We start from the raw sequence: 18590 nt of genomic DNA, 5'->3' as shown, positions 1-18590 counted from the left end.
TCATAGGACTAGCCTAGACTGCGGTCTTTTGTCGTAGCCTCCAACTCCAATGTGATGTTTCATGGAGCCTCTCCCGCAAAGGATAGCACTGTGAAGAGGCCAGACGGGCCTGCTGGGAACTGGAATCAAGGTAAAGAGCTCATTATTGCAAATGCACAGCGTCCGAGAAGCCAAGCCCGCTCTTTGGTAATTGTCAATTAACACCTCTCGTGGCGGTGGCCACCCAATGATTGCATCTAGTCATACAGCACGGAGGAGGGAATGAATGAAGCTTAAGTGAAGGTATCGTCGAGAATTAGATGGTCCCATATGGTATAACAGCTTGAAGAAGTAGTAGGATGTGTTCGACGAACCAGAACTCCCGTCAAACACAAAGAACTGGCCTACTTTCGGAGCTCATGACACAAACTTCCGTTTGCGGACGATCCTACCTAGGACAACGCTCACGCAGCAGTCATAGATGCAACAATTTATGTGGATTTGTTCACAGAGATCGATCAAGCCCATGGATACATGGCTACTTTTCCTGATCTCGCTCTCACTATATTCCTGGTGCCTGATGGATACATCTATACATGATGCCTCCTAGTCTCACTGGATCGGAGATGATGTCGATGGCAAGAGGAGATGACAGCTAAGGAACAGGTCCGGAGATACAATGCCGGAGTAAAGAAATGCTCGATAGATGCGATGTAGACGTAGAGAGCAATTGGATCCCCGAGTTGAACTCCTCCTGGGACCGCAAGCGCGGGGAACACGATCGTTCCAGACGTCGACSCCCGACACGCCAAGAGCGGTGGAGATGAGGATGAAGCAACATCTCTATCTTCTGGAATGGGGAACAAGCGCGCTGCTGAATATATCCACTGAGTTATTTATGCTGTGTATTCTGCTATCATCAAACTTGCTGGCTAACGTCTGACATTGGCGGAAGTGTGCTCACGAGCATTCCCATTACTAGACTGCACACTATCGTCGTTCCATCCATTATCTTTCCGACGACTAAGTTCCTGGTCGAGCTCTAACCGTTGACCTTGCCCTTCTTGGAAGCCTTGGTAGCAGTAGCCTTGCCTCTGCCTTTGTTAGACACCCAGGCCGCTTTCTTGACCCTGCAGACTAAGTTGGGGCCGTAGACCATCTGCCGAATCTTGCTTTCGGAATTGTAGCAGTCCATCACTACACGCTTGCTCTGGCGTAGTGTGGCAATCACAGCTCCAAGACGTGCCTCAATCGTGAGCTGCTTGTCACCATTCTTGACATCGATGGGTGAGTTACCCTCAACACTCTTGACTTCCTTGGTGCTCAGCGTGTGCCCATTTCTGTGCGAATCGAGGACGGYGTCGAAAATCATGTAGACGAGAGATTCAGTGATCTCCTCAACAGTGCCATCATTCATCTTCTCGATGAATGTCTCCAATGCCTCGACGCCTTCAAGCTCGTCTTCCGACGGATGGACGGGTCCGGCGCGGACGGCATCGCTCAACTTGTCTGTCCAAAACGTCTCGTTCTGCTCAACATTGTCGATGGCCTGGTTGTCCATCGCACACTTAAAGGGAGTGCGAGAGGGGTAGCGATACCTGTTTACCGCCTCTGCGCGCCTTCCCGCGAAGAGGTTGTGGGTTGCGCCGATGCCCTTGATGAATGAAGGCTGTATGGATGGCACAGAGGCAGAAGTGCCCGCATTGCTGCTAGCGATTGCCAGCGCAGCCTGTTGATCAGTGCTACTAGAGCCATCCGGCGTTGCATTCAAGGATGTGGCGGCAATCGGAGGATTCAGCTGACTGATCTTTGCGGGAGTCTTCTTAGATGATGTGGCGGCAGTAGATGGAACGAAGGATGAAGTAGCAGATGCGCCACCAGGGGAGTGCTCGTGCTCTGTTCTCGATTCCAAGCCAAGCTCTTGTTGAGGAGACTTGACTGCCGGCGGCGACGTAGCATGCGATGGCACACTAGAGGGCAGATCCCCGCCAATAGCTTCAGTGATGTTGGGCGTCCCGAAGAAGCTCGTTGCGTGCTGTGATCCACTGTCGTTGTCATGTACAAGGAGACCATCTTGAATCAACTGATCTTCGAGTTCCTCGTTGAACTCGTCCCACTCATAGCTGAGCTGGAACGGCTGCGCGACTCCAAGGATACGTAGCAGCCCGAGCGCTTGCGCCATTTCATTAGCACTCGTGCTCGAGTCTGTAAACAGCGACTGGCTGGCGTCTTGCGCTCTAACGATGTACTGTTCCGCATTGCGACTGTGATGTGCCCGGTGAAGGAGCAGACCGAACAGCACTTCGATAGCTTTTTCGCCACGACTAAGACCTTGTGTTGTCGTTCGTTGCGTGCTCAAGTACTCCGCGGAGTTCACCCAGTGCATGTCGGCGAGATGCACAATCGCCCGCCGAAGAGCTGCTGGAGTATCTTCGTCGTTACGCAGGGTGGTGAGCTGCTCTGTCCATCTTGACAAGAGATTGGCTTTTGCGGTTGGTGAGAGGAACCGCCAGACGGTGAACCCAGCGGAAGAGAAGTAGTAGGCCTCGGCGGCATACCTGCCGAGCTCATGGGGTGCGCAGTCGAAAGTCCATTTGCCGAAGTAGGCAAGAGCTTTGAAGAAGGCAGCCGATGCTGATGGCTGTTGAGACGTTGTAGCAATGGCTTGAGGTACTGGTTCATCGTTGACGGCTAAGGCGGTCGAGAAAGGATGTTGCGGCTGATGAGAACGGCTGTGCTCTATACTGAATTCATCCTGGTGGCTTTGATATGCGTTGAAAGAAGATTGATGGCGTCCGTCACCAGCACTCGATGTGTGGTTGCTTGATGCCGGATTTGCAATCGTGGTGGAGTAGTGTGTGGTACGGACGAAAGGCGCCATGACATGAGGATACTGTCCTGTAGAGTCCGCAGGTAGACTTGCGCTAGGATGGGGCGGCGAGGGATTGCCTTCCTTGAACTCCATCTTGCGACTCCGCCGGTCAATGCCCACACCAATGCCGAAGGGCGCCGTGATACGGGCGCTTTCTTAGATGCTCAAGAACAAGCTGTTCTCATCAACATTCAATTCCACCGTGCTTCACAGACTGCAGCGATTCCACAGGCTCTATGGATGTCAGCGGAAAAGGGCTTCAGGAGTCGTCGATGGACGATCGAACTCACCGTGTCGTGTATTGGCTGGCGGCTGCTGTCTGTCTTTCTGATAGTCCGACACACTTCTGGCAACGATTCCAAGACAGCCGACAGGACCGATCGTTGAGAAGTAGATCCGTTGTTGTCAGTCGGCGAGTGTGAAGCGGGGCACGGGCCCTCCTTCGGAGGCGCAGGAGCGTTACGCTAGCAAACTCAAAACTTTGAGACGCACCCCAGCCAAGCACCGCTCAAGATCGGCTCAAGGAAGAGTGCCACTTACCCCGCAGTAAGATAGTTAGAGCGATTCTCAATCGCAGAGCGGCATGATAAGGACTGGATCGGTATATAAAGCAAGATAGGACAGGCAGAAGAGAGGAGTGCGAATAGGTCTGTGGCGATGCCAAGTTTCACATGCCAATTCTTGAACACGCAGAGCACGTCCGTAAACTCTCAGGTTTCCTGAGTGCAAGGCAACAAAGGCGTTATGATGGAAAAAAAACTTCGCAGTAGCTCATTCTTCACGGTTGTCGCATTCCATAGCCTCCCCATCTTCGCTCAGCTTTCCATGTCAGGGGCAAAATCAAGCCATTCCAACTTCTCACACGCCTCGTGTATCATCTAGACACGAGTATCCCAACAATTCTCTCATTCGATCAGCATGCAGCAGAGATGTCGCATCTCGCTGGCTACTCTTCTATTGGATAAGCTCATACTCGTCGAAATCAACCTCAGGTAGCTGGAATGACTGTCCGTGCTGAGGCTTCCCACCACTGACCGATTCGGGCAACTTGCGCACCTTGTTGTCAGGTTTGCGTCTTGCTGCCACTGCTTCCTTCAGGATCTTTTCGACCTCTAGGGCGTCGACTTGATAGTCTGCAGTGTGATTTGAGTATACCGCCGGTTTGATATGTCGTTTGGGCGTGCTGTCCGATCGCTGACGAGGAGTACGATCTGCATTGAAGGTGTGTAGATGATGTGGATGCTGGTTTTGTGCTGYTTCTTCGTCTTCAGCCTGAGCTGTTTGAGGTCCCGGGCGAGGAAAGGACTGAGACTGTGACGACGGGTGAAGGATGTTTACTGCAGCCTGAGCTTGGTTTGGTGAGAAGAGCTCACCGTTCTGGAGACCATCGACAGGCTCCTGGCCGCGGCTCTCTCTCTGAGGCTGCCGGTATGCATCGTTGTAGTCGTGCTCACGCTCACCACCACCACCTCCGGGGCTGATGGACGTTGGCTTCAGACGCTTCCACGCTACCAAATTGCCAAAACCGTCGTCCTCTAGACCGTGTTTACCCCTCGTCATCATCGGAGTATCGCTTGTAATGAACTGTCTAGTTGGCTCATTTGGCCCAAACACTTCGCTATGATTCCGACGATCTCCAGCGGGCATCGATTGGTCGTTTGATTGGGCTGTGTTGACCGCCGGGCTTGCTTGCGTGCCAGATGCGACACCTCCGGAACACGAACATCTGATTTCTACGGGGTCCATGGCAGAGTTGCCGTGATCGAGGTCTTGCATTCGTGGACCGGTCGGCGGGTCGCAAGGGACTGATCTCCGAGGACCGAGGACAGGAAAGCTGCTCTCCTCAAGATTGCCGGTCGCTGACGAGGCACTGCGCGATACGGTGAGCAATCATCCATCCGCTACGTCAAAAGTGTCGCTTCTTACCTCAATCGATACTGGTTCCGGTCGGCCGTCCAAGATCTCTGCTCACGTTGCAACTCCTCTCGTCGAATGGGTGTAGTACGAGGAGCATTCTTCTCGCAGCGCAACAGTCAGGATTGCGGTGATCAGTGGCGGCGGCGATGTTTCCAAGACTCACAGAGATAGCAGTGACTGAGGAAGAATGAGAGGCCGAGTACAAGGGTAGAAGAAAGCTGGTGGGCGACCATAAGTACGTGAGCTAGAGTTTGTTTGCTTCGCATGGTCCGAGCGTCGTCGCAGGTAGAAACCGGAGCTCTCCAAATGGGATTACCTCAGTCACTGCCCGGGCTATTTGAAGACTGGCGGCCTTCAACGGTCATAAGGCGAGACAGAATCGCAGTCAGCTACTGGTCCATCAATGCCTTACGAATTCCTGGGCGCCGAAGGAAAGGTCCCATTTTGCCCGCTCTGTGGTAAGCACTGGATGGGAGGTGGGGACCATTCCAGAGAGGAGCTTCTACCAGTGATACCGAATGAGTGAGCTATTCGTTTGATTGTCCGTATGTATAGATGCAGGTTGATACCGTATACCGAGGGCTTCACTGGGTGAAGGTCTTAGCTGCATGTTGAGATGCATAGCACACTGACAGACATAGGTATCCACGAGAAGCGACGCTGAATATGCGAGATAGCAGACAAACACGAAGGCAAACACGTGGGACTTGTCTCATCATGCTTCCTTTGTTGATATCAAGATTGCCGGATGTAGCGGACCTGGCTTCATCATTCGACAATCACCACTGCTTTATCTGCATTTTGCAAGAACAAGCCAGCTGTACATATCGAGTCTCCCGATTGGGCTCCAACCCTTCAAGACTCCTGTATCTGGCTTCACGTTTCCGGGGTTGAGCAAACGAACTCTCACGAACGGCTGCTTTGGAGTATGTCGTGGAACCGACCCTCGAACGATTTTTGTCAGAGGATTCAGAGGTACATCGCCTGCAAGTCCCCACACTCAAGTCCTCGTCACTCGCAGCTGGAACCTATCCCATTGAAAGCTCCTGCGGCCGACCGGTGCGTTCTGAGGTACAATTGTGGCCATCGCGGCTTTTTGCCTGAGTAAGCCCTAACTAGGTACCATCTAAGTTTCGATATTGTCAGCGGCAGCCAAGGTAGTTGTCCCCGCTCATTTGTCAGATATCCTTGACCTATGGTGAGATCGTCTAGGCATTCTGAGCATCAAGCTTTTGGGCAGCGACATCATGCGGGGAAACTGCTAGCACGCMTTCCTGAACAATCAGCTGTGATAGGAATACACGGTCATCGTTTAGGACAGAAGATGAGTTCAGCCAATCATAWCTTTGGAAGAACTTGTCACGGCGACCGAAGCTCGCGATTCCGTCCTCATCTCCCATCTACACGATACTTAACGGAGATATAGTAAGTCACGATCTGAGCGTTTTAGCAGAAGTAGGCCCGACTGGTTTTTATGTCGGACCGTAGGAATATTGTTCTCACACAGATTTGATCACCACGCCGACGTACCGCATTTATCGTCCAACAGATGTTCATGTTTGAATTCTTCGTGACAATAGGTTACATCGAATCCAGAGCACCTGAGGTCCCTTGCATCGCTCTGTGCCCAATATCAAGGGTCAGCAGGATGATGCAGGATGATGTGTTCACCGCCGTGGACATGGATACCAAGCCGTCGATCATGATGGTTCGGAAAAGGTGGACCATAGCTAACGTTTCACTTCTAGCGACTTTATCAGGACCCGTGTAGATTCCACACGAGCATGATTGGTCGGAAAATCTCGCGAAGAAGAAATGCTTGCATAAAGGCCCGATGTGGGTCGAGCTCCGGTGCTTTCGCCTACTGCTATAGCTCGGGAGCGAGGATCGTCCTGGAGCCGTGTATAAGCCGTGCTAGGGTCGATACGACTTGCCGAGATAACTGCGTCAGTGATCACCATTGTTACTGCATTGGTACAAGCGTTATTACAGGGGATGTGGTGTAGCGAAGACTCGCAGGAACATTTCCACGCCACGGCTTCGTTTGCGTTTTCCTTTGATCTGCTACACTGCATGCAATGCCTCCTCACACCTCTGGCCAACATCTGCGTGAATCCAGGCAAAGTCCGGATTTGTCYCGAAGCAAAATGCCCACCCGACACACGCACACCGATCTTCCACCGCTTCATACAGATAGAAAGGGTCTCGCCCGGGACGAGTACGACTTATCACACCTGCCCAAGGGTATCACCGATGCATTGAAATCTTACGAGAGAACTGCCGCTCCCGTCTTCGACAACCTCACGACATCACCAGATAACATCAATAACATCAGCTTCAATGATCGACCTAACTCACCCCATGCGGACTCTGGAGTATTTTTTGGCTCCGTCAAGGACTTTCAACTGGAGCTCACGTGCAGTAGAGATATCGATGTCAAGGTTGAAGGAACAGGAGGATCACACCACGCCGAGGAAGCACATGCGGATCACAGCGAACAAAGTCAACGAAGGTTGTCCTCATGGAGTCGAAGAACAAGTTTCCAAGCAATGCGTAACGGAGTCGGAGCAGTTCTGCGGCGTACAAGTGGAAGCAGTGGCAAATCCTCAAATTCAAGTGTACCGTCCAGAAGCGGTACTGCAGAGCGATTTGTTTGTGAAAGTGCTAGCTTGAGGACTTCCTCGGATCATGCATTCGAGCCTAGCATTATGGAGGAGTCGATGGAGTCTGATGATGACTTGATAACAGAACTCAAGCCACCGCCGACGATTCTAGGACGACTTGCTCGGAGAGAAGCTTCCGAGAGCAAGACTCTACGAAAGACTGCATCTGCTGGGAGCCTGTCACTGTCACATAGGCCAGAAAGCTGGGATTGTCAATCCGGCGATCGGACGGACAGACCTTTTCATGGATTCATGGGATCAGAGTTTATTTCATGAGTTCTTTCGAAGGAAGGTCACTGTTTTGCAGTGGCAGTTCTCTCGAGGCTCGGAAGGCTCTACATCTTTGAGGAGATCTCGTCGACGMTGTCATGGAAATCAACTGGACCGATATCCTGTCCGTCGCAATCTCAGCTTCTCACCCTTCGCAAGGGTATACATGATCTTCGGCTCTTCGCAAGACCACGCAACAGATTGCCCTGCTTTGAACGATCCAGTGATTCTCGCAGAAGTTCGAACGCGCACGGCGTACTATACGAGACGTATGGTGCCTGGTCTCGACGGTTTTCAGTCATGCAATTTCAGTCTGGTTGGAGGATTCAGACCCACCTTCTGTTTGCTTGCTGGAGAACAAGTTTATCAAGCAGCGATTGCCTCTCAGCATCCTTTGTGCATTGGAGCAACATACCTCCGTTCCAGCCGACTTGACTTCTACCTCTAAGGTCTCTTCTCTATAGCTACTACTACCAGCTTTTGTAATCTACAATGTATACCACCAGGAATGAACTATATTGGGCTCATCCGACCCGCCTTTGTTGGACAACTCAATGGAATCGATGTTCCATCCATGATTCACTCTCGACGCTGAGATGATCACGGCTTCGTCTCTCGACGATGGGCGAAGAAGTGGTCGAGAGTCACTCGGATTTCCGAAGAGCAGCTGAAGATCAATTCTTCACTTACTGTCAGCTGAATGTTGTACCCACTTTCTCCCCTACAAGAGCTTCAGTGTTCTCTCTCCTTCGACACACATAACCAACAGCAACAGAAATTTCGACCAAACATCAACTCCACCGCTCCGCAACTTCTCTTCTACTGTGCTGCACCGTCATCGGTCCCTGCAACCTCGAACAAGTGGAGATGCTTCGCGCACGTTGGTACCACAGTTGCCAGTCAACAGTAAGTCCGTATCTCCTTCCCCTTCATTCAACCACTAACCGAGTTCGCGCATCAGAGCTCCATGATGGAGTCTCCTTCACCAAATTTGGATGGTGCCTGGCCCTCTCAGCATCAATCTACCCCTGTCTCTCGAAGTGCCTCCAACAATGCACCTAGTTACGATCAACGCCAATCTGCCTCTCCGCTGCTTGCTGAATACCCCCAACTGCCAYAATATCCGCGCTTTTGGGACTCTGACAGCGAAATGTCGGTCACTTGGGCGTTGCTCATGCCGGAGCCCGAGTACACCGCGCTATCACTTGAAGTCGACCAGATTTTGAGCGCGCAACGCTCGCAGTCAGAGTCTTCTCTGAGTGTCCAAGAAGGTACTGATCTGAGACCACCATGGGGTCAACAAGCGCTTCGCGCAGAAGATCGGGCAGATTTAAAGGGTCATGGAGAAGCTGAGGCTGCGCAGGAGGAGGAGGGTGAGGAGCAAGACGAGGACGCAGGGCAGAACAGTCATCAGCAGACTGTCAACGCGGCKAACACCACGAATGTCTCCAGCCTCCCGTGGAATAGTTCCATCACCAATCCTGTCCAGGCAAGAGCGTGGTTACTCGCCAACTCAACACATCTCGAACGGGTGGCCCCCAAGGATGATGATGTTACAGCAGAGATTCCCAACCTCGCAGCCCACGCCCAAGTGCTTTTCAACGCACTCTACATTCCTTCTCAAGCGCCGGAATCAAGCTGGAAGCAGCACGAAGTGGATTACTACCAGACCTACCAAGCAAACGCAGTCTCAAAGCTCAACGAGATCTCCAGCACTGCATATGGCTGTTCGATGGTGCAAAGCCAATGTTTCCTTGCGATTGAGATGGCGTACGATCTACACACCGTGGGGATCGAGCCCAGTCTTACCAAGATGCAGCTTGATGATGATCTCAAGCTTTCCGAGCGCATCTCTCGCATGATCGACTGTGTTAATATGAAATCAGTTGCACTGTCGATTGCAGAGGGGAAGGCGGACGTCATGGAGAATCTTGCCCGGAACCCGATAGCTCTCTTGGCGATGCGTAAGGACGGCGCGAAGAACAACAGCGGCAAGCAGCGCAAGAATAAGGCTGGTGCGAAGGCGCTCGCGAATCCAACAAATGTCTCTGGAGCGGCGAATGTCCAGCCCTTGCCAGCTCAACACAACGCTGCCATCAACCTATCTGGCTCTGCTACCAGTTTGTTCGGTAGCTCCTTTTCGACTCCAGCAAGTGGCTACAGTGCTCACACATCCAATTCCTCCACTTCGAACCTGCAAGCTTCTGTTTTGGCCCAGGACGCAAGTGGCGATGATCGCACTACATACTCGACAAAGCGTGTCCGTGAGGCGACTGAGAATCCGTACGACACGGCAACAAACGTCCCATCTTCAAAGCGCCACAGGAGACGGGATGTTGCGACTGATTCGGGTTACGCGACTCCAACAACCGACGACCAGAATGTCCAAAGCCACTCCAGACAGTCGAGCAACGAGCAGCAATTCCAATACCCGTCCAACAGCGGAGCAGGGAATGGCTATGGCATGCCTGTTGGCTATCTAGACCAACCAGCTGCTCCATTCGCAATGCCTTCCTTCGGTCAGCAAAGCTTCCAACGTCGGTCCTCTCCATCGACCCAGCAGCAAGGAGTGGAGGTTACCGAGAACCCATACTCTCCGACTCGGAATACATACGATGATCCCCATGTTCGCGATAACAGCGGCTGGTATCGTGGCGAAGGATGAGATCCATGAAGATGCGGATTCGATGGAAGGATTTCACTTGAAGGCGGTATTGTTGACGGGTCACGGATCTTGATGCGGGTATAGTTTTTCGGCTGGTAGTGTGTTTGGGTGTATACGAGAATCAACATGAAATTCCTTTGAACCTTTGAGACACCGATGGCTTTTCGGGGGGTGTATTGCATAAGAAGGCAGACCTTCTGCGGAGAGCAACATCGCAATTCGATCGGCGTCTAGCAAGTACAGTGCTATACTACGCTGAGCGACGGCGTATCTCGTTTGAGTTGATCATGGCCTTTGCGTAGGGGTTTCTTATTAGTTTGTCCCGTCTTCAACGATAATCTGCTTTTTCGGTTTCCCTCCTCTGTGTCCAATCTGTTTGCTCTAGCGAAGGAGCCTAAGTGCGAGTAAGTCCTACTTTACTGAAGCCCTCGTCGTGAACTTACGGCCCTATGGAAGTCTTTCTTTGACTTCCTCGTGGTAGGTGCTTTCATCCTTTGTCTGGGTACTTGAGCTTTTTGGCCGCAAACTGCCAAATCGTTGCCTTTGTACACTTCAGAACCATGTGTTTAATTTGTGATCGCAGCGGCTGCTTCCCGGCTTCTCGATGCTATCAAGTCAGCCTTGCATGTTGGATCTGCCCTTAGGAACCACTAGGCTACCCACACGCCTAGCTTCTCTTCTCTTCGTTATCAAAACGCCATTCGGCGCTACATATCTGAATGCTACGGCTGCGACAGCACAATCAAAGAAGTGAGGATCGTTGCCTCTGCCACTGTATATCTGGTACAAACAGCAGCATGACTAGGCTTTCGGAATCTTTGGAAGATGCAAAGAAATCAGAGCAAATACGAGTGTAGAACATGTTTCTATTTGGCCCTTTCGCCTCAACGCTTTGCTTGCCGGTGCTAGGTCGTCTCTGCGTCTCACTCCGCGTAAGTCGAAACATGCAGTGCCTACTTGATATAGGAACCTGCCCATGGGATTGGGAAGGTACTCTCTCAGTGGGAACCATGTTTGCGAGGAAGTCCTAGGACCGATGAACCAAACGATTTCTTCCTGCGGCTATGCCAGCCCCTAGATGCCATAGTTGCCCATACGACTACATCTGCGCCAAACCAATCGCCATCGATGAACATGGGCGCCGGCGTCGTCACCAGAGTTGAATTGCGGATAATGGTGGCAGAGTTGATGTCACAGCAACCCATACCCGCAGCTGTGTATATGCATCTATCCAGCGGAGCCCAGATTTATACACAAGAATCACAGAAACTACGACCATTGCGCGTTATCGATGCCCTCGGATCTGTCAGGGGTCTCGGCTCCTTAGCATGGCCGGGAAAGCAGCCTTCTGTCATGCCATATGATACACTTGAAGTAACTGTTCCCCAGCTGCAGCATGTGAGAGTGAACCTAAAGCCAAACGCATTCAAAAAGTTACGAAAGATTTCTCCCTGATTCTCAGCTGAGACTCGAGGCCTACTCAACCCCCTACATAACCTTCAAACCCATCTACTACCGATCACCTTCTACCTCGACAACACCGCTGTCGGATTTCAAATCGCAGAATCCCACTCGCCACCCAATAACCAAGTCAAGACCACCTTGCAAAGGTTCGCCATCACCCTTCATATCTTCGAAAGTTCCCCTACCAACATCCCTGCAGCTGCGCGAAATGGATTCAAATGGTGCTGCGCAAGACGACTCTTGGCCTCTCCAACTGGACCAAGATATCTACCTGTCCCAGCCCAACGATAATAACTTCCTTCAAAACCCAAACAAGTCGACAGCGCGAACGGAATCCTTTGGGATTCTCAGAGACTCGCTCATTCTTGAGGATCTCGACGATCCCGAAGGCGTTAACTTTAAGCTGATTGATCAGCTCTTCTCCGAGCTTGAGGGTAACAAGGAGCAAGCGCGCGATCCTGGATCGCAAGACGAGGTGGCTTCTGAGAGCCGCTCTGGGGTATCGGCTGGAGAGGAGGAGCAAGAAGTGCGCAACCCAACGAACGAAGGGCAACAGCAGAACGGCAACAGCTTGAGCGCCACGATCATCTCTCACCCAACTTCCAATGTTGCGACTGTACCGACATCTCAGACAGGTGGAGTGAACGCAACGCAGTCTCTCTGGAGCGCATCAATCACCAACGTCACTCAAGCTAGAGCGTGGTTGACAACGAATCCTCTGACGGTTCATCTCGACCAAGCAAGCCCTCTCGACGACGACATCGCAGTGGAGCTCCCTAGACTGGCGATTCACGCCAAAACCCTGTTCGATGCTCTTTTCTTGGCGCCTCCTGTAGGCAAGCCGGAGTGGGACAAGCAAGACGTTGAGTACTACGACAACTACCAAACCAAAGCCATGGCAGAGCTCAAATCGCTGCTTGAAACACCTCAAGGCTGTCTTAGAGCGCAAAGCCAGTGCTTACTTCTCGTCGAGCAAGTATTCGATTTACACGGCACTGGAGTCCTTCCGGGAATCAACCAGATGAAGTTGGACGCCAGTCTCAAGGCTTCTGATCGCATCTCGAAGATCATGAGCTGCGCCCAGATCAAGCGCGTGTCGTTGGACATTGCTCAAGGCAACGTCGAGACGCTCAAAAGCCTTGTGCGAAATCCTGTTGCGCTGTTGAAGATGCGCGAGCACGCTATCAAGAACAACAGGCAAAAGAAGGGGAAGAACTTTGCGGGGAAGCGAGCTCTTGCGGAGTCTGCGAAGGCGTCAGAGCGATCGATCGCGCAGGCTACTGCGACTCTTACCGGCGACGCTACACCCCAAGGCCGGCATTCTGATATCGCTCAGACCACGACGCCTGTGGATGGCACGAACAGCCACACGATCGCACGTAAGCGTGGCGGTAGCGAGGCTYTCCAGGGTGAGTTCGAGTCCGCGGTACCGTCGCCAGGAGGAAAACGTCGCAGGGGAGGCCTACTCCTGAAGCCGACTCAGGCTATGCCACGCCAACTGCGGCGATTGCAAACGACTCCCACCACCAAGCGCCTCTCATTCAGACGTACCCAGGAGCAGCGTTCCAAGAAGCCCCCAAAAACATGGGCCATGGTATGCAACCGGGACCTACAGTCTGGCCAGTGAGCACTCCCGGTTCAAGCAGTCTATTCTTCCACTCCCACGGTGATGCCCAGCAAGGCTCGAGTTGGAATCACTCCGATTACCCAGCGCAGCCAAGCTGGAACCAGCCCGGTCCTTATCTCCAGCAACCGCAGTCTGGACCAGATGTGAGCTTAGGCTACCCGCAGCAGCAACGAGTACAGTATCAGGGCCCGTACCAGGAGCTGGACGAAGTATTCGGGCAAGCCGAGAAGCAATAGATATGCCCAAGACGGCGTCAGACCTCCTAGCAGCAGCGAATAGGCTTTCCTCGATGATCAGGACGATTGCTGGAGCAGATTGAATAGGAATGAGGCGGGGACGGTGTGACAGGCTGACGCCATGATGAAATGAAGGAAGTGCTGCTCATCGCAATCTAAATTTTAATATTTGGGAACGTCCGAACGGGACTCACAGTGGCAGTTCGAAACTGCTTACGCTGTAGCCGGGAGAAGAAGTGGTTGCGAAGTGTGCAATACATAACAAATATGAACAGCTGTGCCTCCTACTTTCGCTTACATATCTTTGTTCATTGTGCAATGTATCGGCTGAAAGAATTACGTGTCGCTAACACGCCCTGCACTGTTGCTGCATTGCGATCTAATGGTCTTCCAAGTTCGGAAGCCCGACGATAGCAACTTGACGAGGTCAACCAGAAGTAAGATTTCGAGACGTCCGCGCGCCGTAAGCTTTCCGTGTATCACTAATTCCAGTGCGGTTTTGCTAGCGTCTATGAAAGGGGACTCTTCTATGCTGTGAACGATATGCATCTCTGAGCAGTGAATTCGACATCTCATGATGTATAAACTTGCAGAGTCTTGTCAGTGTGTTTGGTCACCAAGCATTGGAAGCAAATATGGCGAGCAAACGAGCAGGCGCTTCCATATACCGCCATGTTCTCTTCTCACTGACATTTGTGCCAATACGTGAGGACTTATAATCATAGTCAAAATTATCTGTGTATACGGGCGGTCTACAGACCTTGATTCTACTCTATGACTTCGTGGGCTTCCGCGAAGGTGTTCGACCTTGCTATGAATTCACTCTGCGATACTCCCTCTTTGAGTAACTGTTCAGACTACTGTTGCGCGGTCTTTTGACAATAACAGCAGGCAGATGGGCCACAATCAGAAGCTGACGAGAACTTCTGGCGGTCTGTTCACCCATCGTCAGCTGAAAGTCGGAAAGTACTGCTCGACTTTTTGATCCTCAACATCTTCTACTACTACTCGTCGACTTCTGACTACACCTTTCCACCAACACTCGACACACGGAATCGTTTGTCCTTTATCACACAGAACCACTCGGGGTAATTCGGATCATAAACAACATCATCGAGGTCTTGCTAATGTTGTCTATAGATCGACGAGTCGCCATGGAGCGGCGCGCGGACTTTCAAGATTCCCTCCATGCCAATGGGCAATACACCACACCACCCCAACAGCAGCAGAGCCACGCTTTCAACCAGAATGAGCCAGCTGCCGTTGGCACCGCATATCAAGGCACCGCCTACCCATTCGCTGCAGATTCCGACACCCGTTCGCGCGCGCAGCCCGACTCTCGTGATAGCGCAGGTTACATTTCAAATGATCTTCAAGTCAACATCATGAACAACCCCACATCTGAGCGCAACGATGCAGATGTCTCTACGCAGGACGATCTGAGTGACAACCAGMAACACGACTATGAAACCAACTCCAACTACGCTCCGCATCCACTCGACTTTCCCCTTTCGAGCATGTCCCCTGTCCTCCCACCTCTCACACCCGGGGACTTGATRGATTACCCTGATACGCAGCTTGCGAGTTTCGACAACTACTTCGATGGCCCATCGGTCCCAGACATTCCAGATCGCCTTGTTAAGCAGCCTTCCTGGAACTGGGCGATTTCCGACGTCACGCAAGCTACCAATTGGCTTGCAGCTCATCCACCGGGAGGCCTCTGCAGGGTCTCTCTCGATCACGACGATGATGATGTGGAAGTTGTCTCTGCTTTGGTATCGTCTCATGCGCTCTCTCTTCTCGAGGCAATCTTCAAGGGTGCGCCACCAGCCAATCGTAAGTGGGACGAGGGGAAGATCGCCTACTACCATAATTACCAGCGGAACGGCGTGATTGCCGTGAAGGAGCTCACTAGTACCGCCCATGGCTGTGCAAGTGCACAAAGCCAGTGCATTCTTGCGATTGAGGAGATCGTTGAGCTTCACCGAAACGGCTCTGCGTCAAGCTCCAAGACGGCCAAATTCGACGCCTCTCTGAAGGCCTCTGAGCGAGTGGAACAGGCGATCAAATGCATGGATATCAAGCATCTCGCCAAGGCGGTCATCGAAGGTTCGCCAAAAATTTTGCGCGACCTGGCGMACGACCCGAAGGGTCTTTACAAAGCTCGACTGGACGCCGCTCAGGGCAATGGTAGGAAACAGGAGTGTACGGCGGCTGGCAGAAAAGTCAAGGAAGGCACCTTTCAAGGCAGGAAATCACGAAAGGCGACTCCGGATTCCGCTGCGACATCGTTGGCTGGCTCGCAGGACAGCGTGAGCGGCCACGCGGCGAATACGAGCTACATGGCTCCGACGAAGAAGCGCAGCCACGAGGCCACAGAGACGAATGCGCCACTTTATCGATCTTCGAAGCGCACGCAAGTTCCATCGAACCTCGTCTTAGAACAACGCACTGATGAGCCCGCCCAGGAGAGCGAAGACTCTCAGTCCACCCCGAACCACTACAGCTATTCGACTATCCCCCCAGGAGCTTCGCTTTCCACCAACTACGGTTCAAGCTTGGACTTCTCTTTGACTCCGTATCAGCATCACGCGACGACTCAAGGAGGAGCGCAGGTCGATGGAAGCGGTACGGCTGCACTTTCAGCGTTCGATACGTTTGCTCGGGAGTATCGTGCCCAAATGAATCATACTTCGTACAACGGACCGCGAGGGTCAGTCGTCGAAGAATCAGGATACCCTCTCACTGATCTCGATACTGCTTCACCCTTTCAACCTGGCTCGTTCTTCTACGACGATCCGTTCTCTCGGGACTACGGCGGGTCGCAGGATGGTGGAGGTCTGTGATCTTCCCATAAATGCGCTGTCATTTTTGTGGTAGTCGGAGGCATACTCACTAACTCACTGACATTCATGGGGCGTTATTGGCGTTTGATTGACATTCTATAGCAGTGTGCTTGTTGGTGTGGTTAGCTTAGTAAGTGGTTATTGGTAGTTAGGTTACCGGTTAGTATAGTTAGCAATTGAAGCGCTGTTAGTAGGAGTTAGTATAAGGGTTGTTAGTTACCGGTAACTAACCGGATAGGGCTCCGATTAGCTATATTACCTCCGGAGGTCCGTATTCTTAATAATCCGGTCGTCTTAAGTAAGTTTATCTATACTATTAATTTATCGTTAATTTAATGCTATTCGGTAGCTAGCTAATCCTTAGTAAGGGAGTTACTAATAAGGTTATCCTTAATCTATTAAGTAAGGGCTATAGTAAACTAAACCTACCGAACTACGTAACTATCCGAGGGAAGCGCTATAAGGGTAAAGATGTAGTAATGTATTAGACACCCGTAATCACTCGATTAGAGATAAGACTAATTCTTATAGGTTAAATGTACGCTATACGTAGGAGTTATATATACGCTAAGCCTACGCTAAGTAGTCGGGTTACATTATACTCCCTTCTCTAAGGTTAGTTAATCTAGCTACCTCTATTAATCCTATTATTATAAGGGCTCTTATACGGCCCTTATAATTACCTCCTTCCCCCTATACGAACTAGCCTTAGTTCGGGGTCTTAGGAAATAGAGGCGCGCGCGCGTCGTATACGTCGCGCTCGGGGTCCGTAGACTCTATATAGTAAAGKGCCTATTTTCTAAGTAACCTTCGGGCTATTTAYATAAAAGCCGGCTAGTTAAACTAGCTATATAGGAAGTAGCCGCTTTCGGAACTTTATCCTCCTTCTAGTAGGCTAAATGCCGTACCTAGAAGGGCGAGGGTTTAATTCCCTTAGCGACCGCTACTCGAGGAGAGGGTCGATAAGTCCCCCTACTACGTAGCGTATACGTTACCGCTACTATCCGTAAGGGTCTTATATCTATAGATCTCTAAGTAGGTTGTTTACTAAGTAACGTACCCTAGTAACTACCTCTTATTAACATTCTTTCTACCTTATAGATTTCTCTTCTATATATCTACTCTTTATTATACCGCTACGTACTCCCCGTAAGCGTAGCGTACCCGATCCGCCGGCGACCCCCGCTTAAGCGTCGGTAAGTAAGCGCCGCGCCGTCGAGGTACCTACGGCCTATCGCCGCTATACGCGGTTAGTATACCTTCGTATTAGCTATCGCTATAACGCGGTCTTTAGCGCGTTTAAGCGTAAGTACGACTACTATAAGTAAGTAACGCTTATTCGAGACGCCTACTCCTCTCTTACGTAGCGCTAACTTCCCTTAAAGGAATAATTATTATAAGTATAAACCCGTACCGGTAGCGATACGCCTACGCTACGATAGCGTTATAGCTACGGCCTACGAGCTTAATCTAGTAGATGCTACTATATAGAAGGGTAGTTAGGAGGAAGCGGCTTATAAGGCGGCGGTAAACACCTTTAGTGTTAAGTTAGATGCTTAGATCCGTATTAACGAGCCTACCTCGGGTGTACGGCGTATAAGTAGCGTAGTCGAGGCGCCTAATCTTACTCGCTTAACGAACAATCTTATAGCTATTACTTAAGTCGGTCGTGTCGTAAGTATCTCGCCTACTCCTCGTATACGTCTATAATGCTAACCGTCTATATAGTAGTTAGAGATAATAGGGTAGTCTACTAATGCCTTCGATGCTACCCTTACTAGAAACGAGCTGTTCGAGGAGTCGGAGGCGGAGGAAAATAAGTTTAAGTAGAGTACTTAGCGCGTTCTCTAGGCTTGCGTAGCGTATACGCCTATCTTATAGTATAGTCTATAAAGTGATCCCCTTTAGGTCTAACCGTAATAAAACTACTTGATTCTTATTACTCTTCTTCTATTTTACTCCGCTCTACTTCCGAGCCTCTTTTACTACGCGGCCTCTACGCTTACGCGGAGCCTACGCCTCGAACCTATCGAGAGCTTCGTAGTCTTTAA

At 51.3% G+C, this 18590-nt stretch overlaps 6 protein-coding genes; 4 read left to right on the top strand and 2 right to left on the bottom strand.

Annotated features, from left to right (window-relative positions):
- Positions 1-1021: 1021 nt before the first annotated feature.
- Positions 1022-2944, bottom strand: RCC_09909 (uncharacterized protein; the record flags this gene model as incomplete). The annotated part of the gene is made up of 1 exon (XM_023775148.1): positions 1022-2944. One exon carries the CDS (start codon positions 2942-2944, stop codon positions 1022-1024), a length of 1923 nt encoding a protein of 640 aa, XP_023630916.1.
- Positions 2945-3805: 861 nt separating this feature from the next.
- RCC_09908 (uncharacterized protein) lies at positions 3806-4411 on the bottom strand (the record flags this gene model as incomplete). The annotated part of the gene is made up of 1 exon (XM_023775147.1): positions 3806-4411. One exon carries the CDS (start codon positions 4409-4411, stop codon positions 3806-3808), a length of 606 nt encoding a protein of 201 aa, XP_023630915.1.
- A 2504-nt stretch (positions 4412-6915) lies between these two features.
- RCC_09907 (uncharacterized protein) lies at positions 6916-7707 on the top strand (the record flags this gene model as incomplete). The annotated part of the gene is made up of 1 exon (XM_023775146.1): positions 6916-7707. The coding sequence occupies one exon, from the start codon at positions 6916-6918 to the stop codon at positions 7705-7707; it is 792 nt and encodes a 263-aa protein (XP_023630914.1).
- Positions 7708-8568: 861 nt separating this feature from the next.
- On the top strand, positions 8569-10366 carry RCC_09906 (uncharacterized protein; the record flags this gene model as incomplete). XM_023775145.1 has 2 exons in its annotated part: positions 8569-8607; positions 8663-10366. The coding sequence occupies 2 exons, from the start codon at positions 8569-8571 to the stop codon at positions 10364-10366; spliced, it is 1743 nt and encodes a 580-aa protein (XP_023630913.1).
- A 1672-nt stretch (positions 10367-12038) lies between these two features.
- Positions 12039-13693, top strand: RCC_09905 (uncharacterized protein; the record flags this gene model as incomplete). XM_023775144.1 has 2 exons in its annotated part: positions 12039-13239; positions 13314-13693. The coding sequence occupies 2 exons, from the start codon at positions 12039-12041 to the stop codon at positions 13691-13693; spliced, it is 1581 nt and encodes a 526-aa protein (XP_023630912.1).
- A 1154-nt stretch (positions 13694-14847) lies between these two features.
- RCC_09904 (uncharacterized protein) lies at positions 14848-16539 on the top strand (the record flags this gene model as incomplete). Its single annotated transcript, XM_023775143.1, has 1 exon — positions 14848-16539. One exon carries the CDS (start codon positions 14848-14850, stop codon positions 16537-16539), a length of 1692 nt encoding a protein of 563 aa, XP_023630911.1.
- Positions 16540-18590: the final 2051 nt, after the last annotated feature.

This window comes from Ramularia collo-cygni, assembly GCF_900074925.1.
Source record: "Ramularia collo-cygni strain URUG2 genome assembly, contig: RCC_scaffold20, whole genome shotgun sequence".
Taxonomy (NCBI): domain Eukaryota; kingdom Fungi; phylum Ascomycota; class Dothideomycetes; order Mycosphaerellales; family Mycosphaerellaceae; genus Ramularia; species Ramularia collo-cygni.
This window is presented reverse-complemented; position numbering and strand designations above follow the sequence as displayed.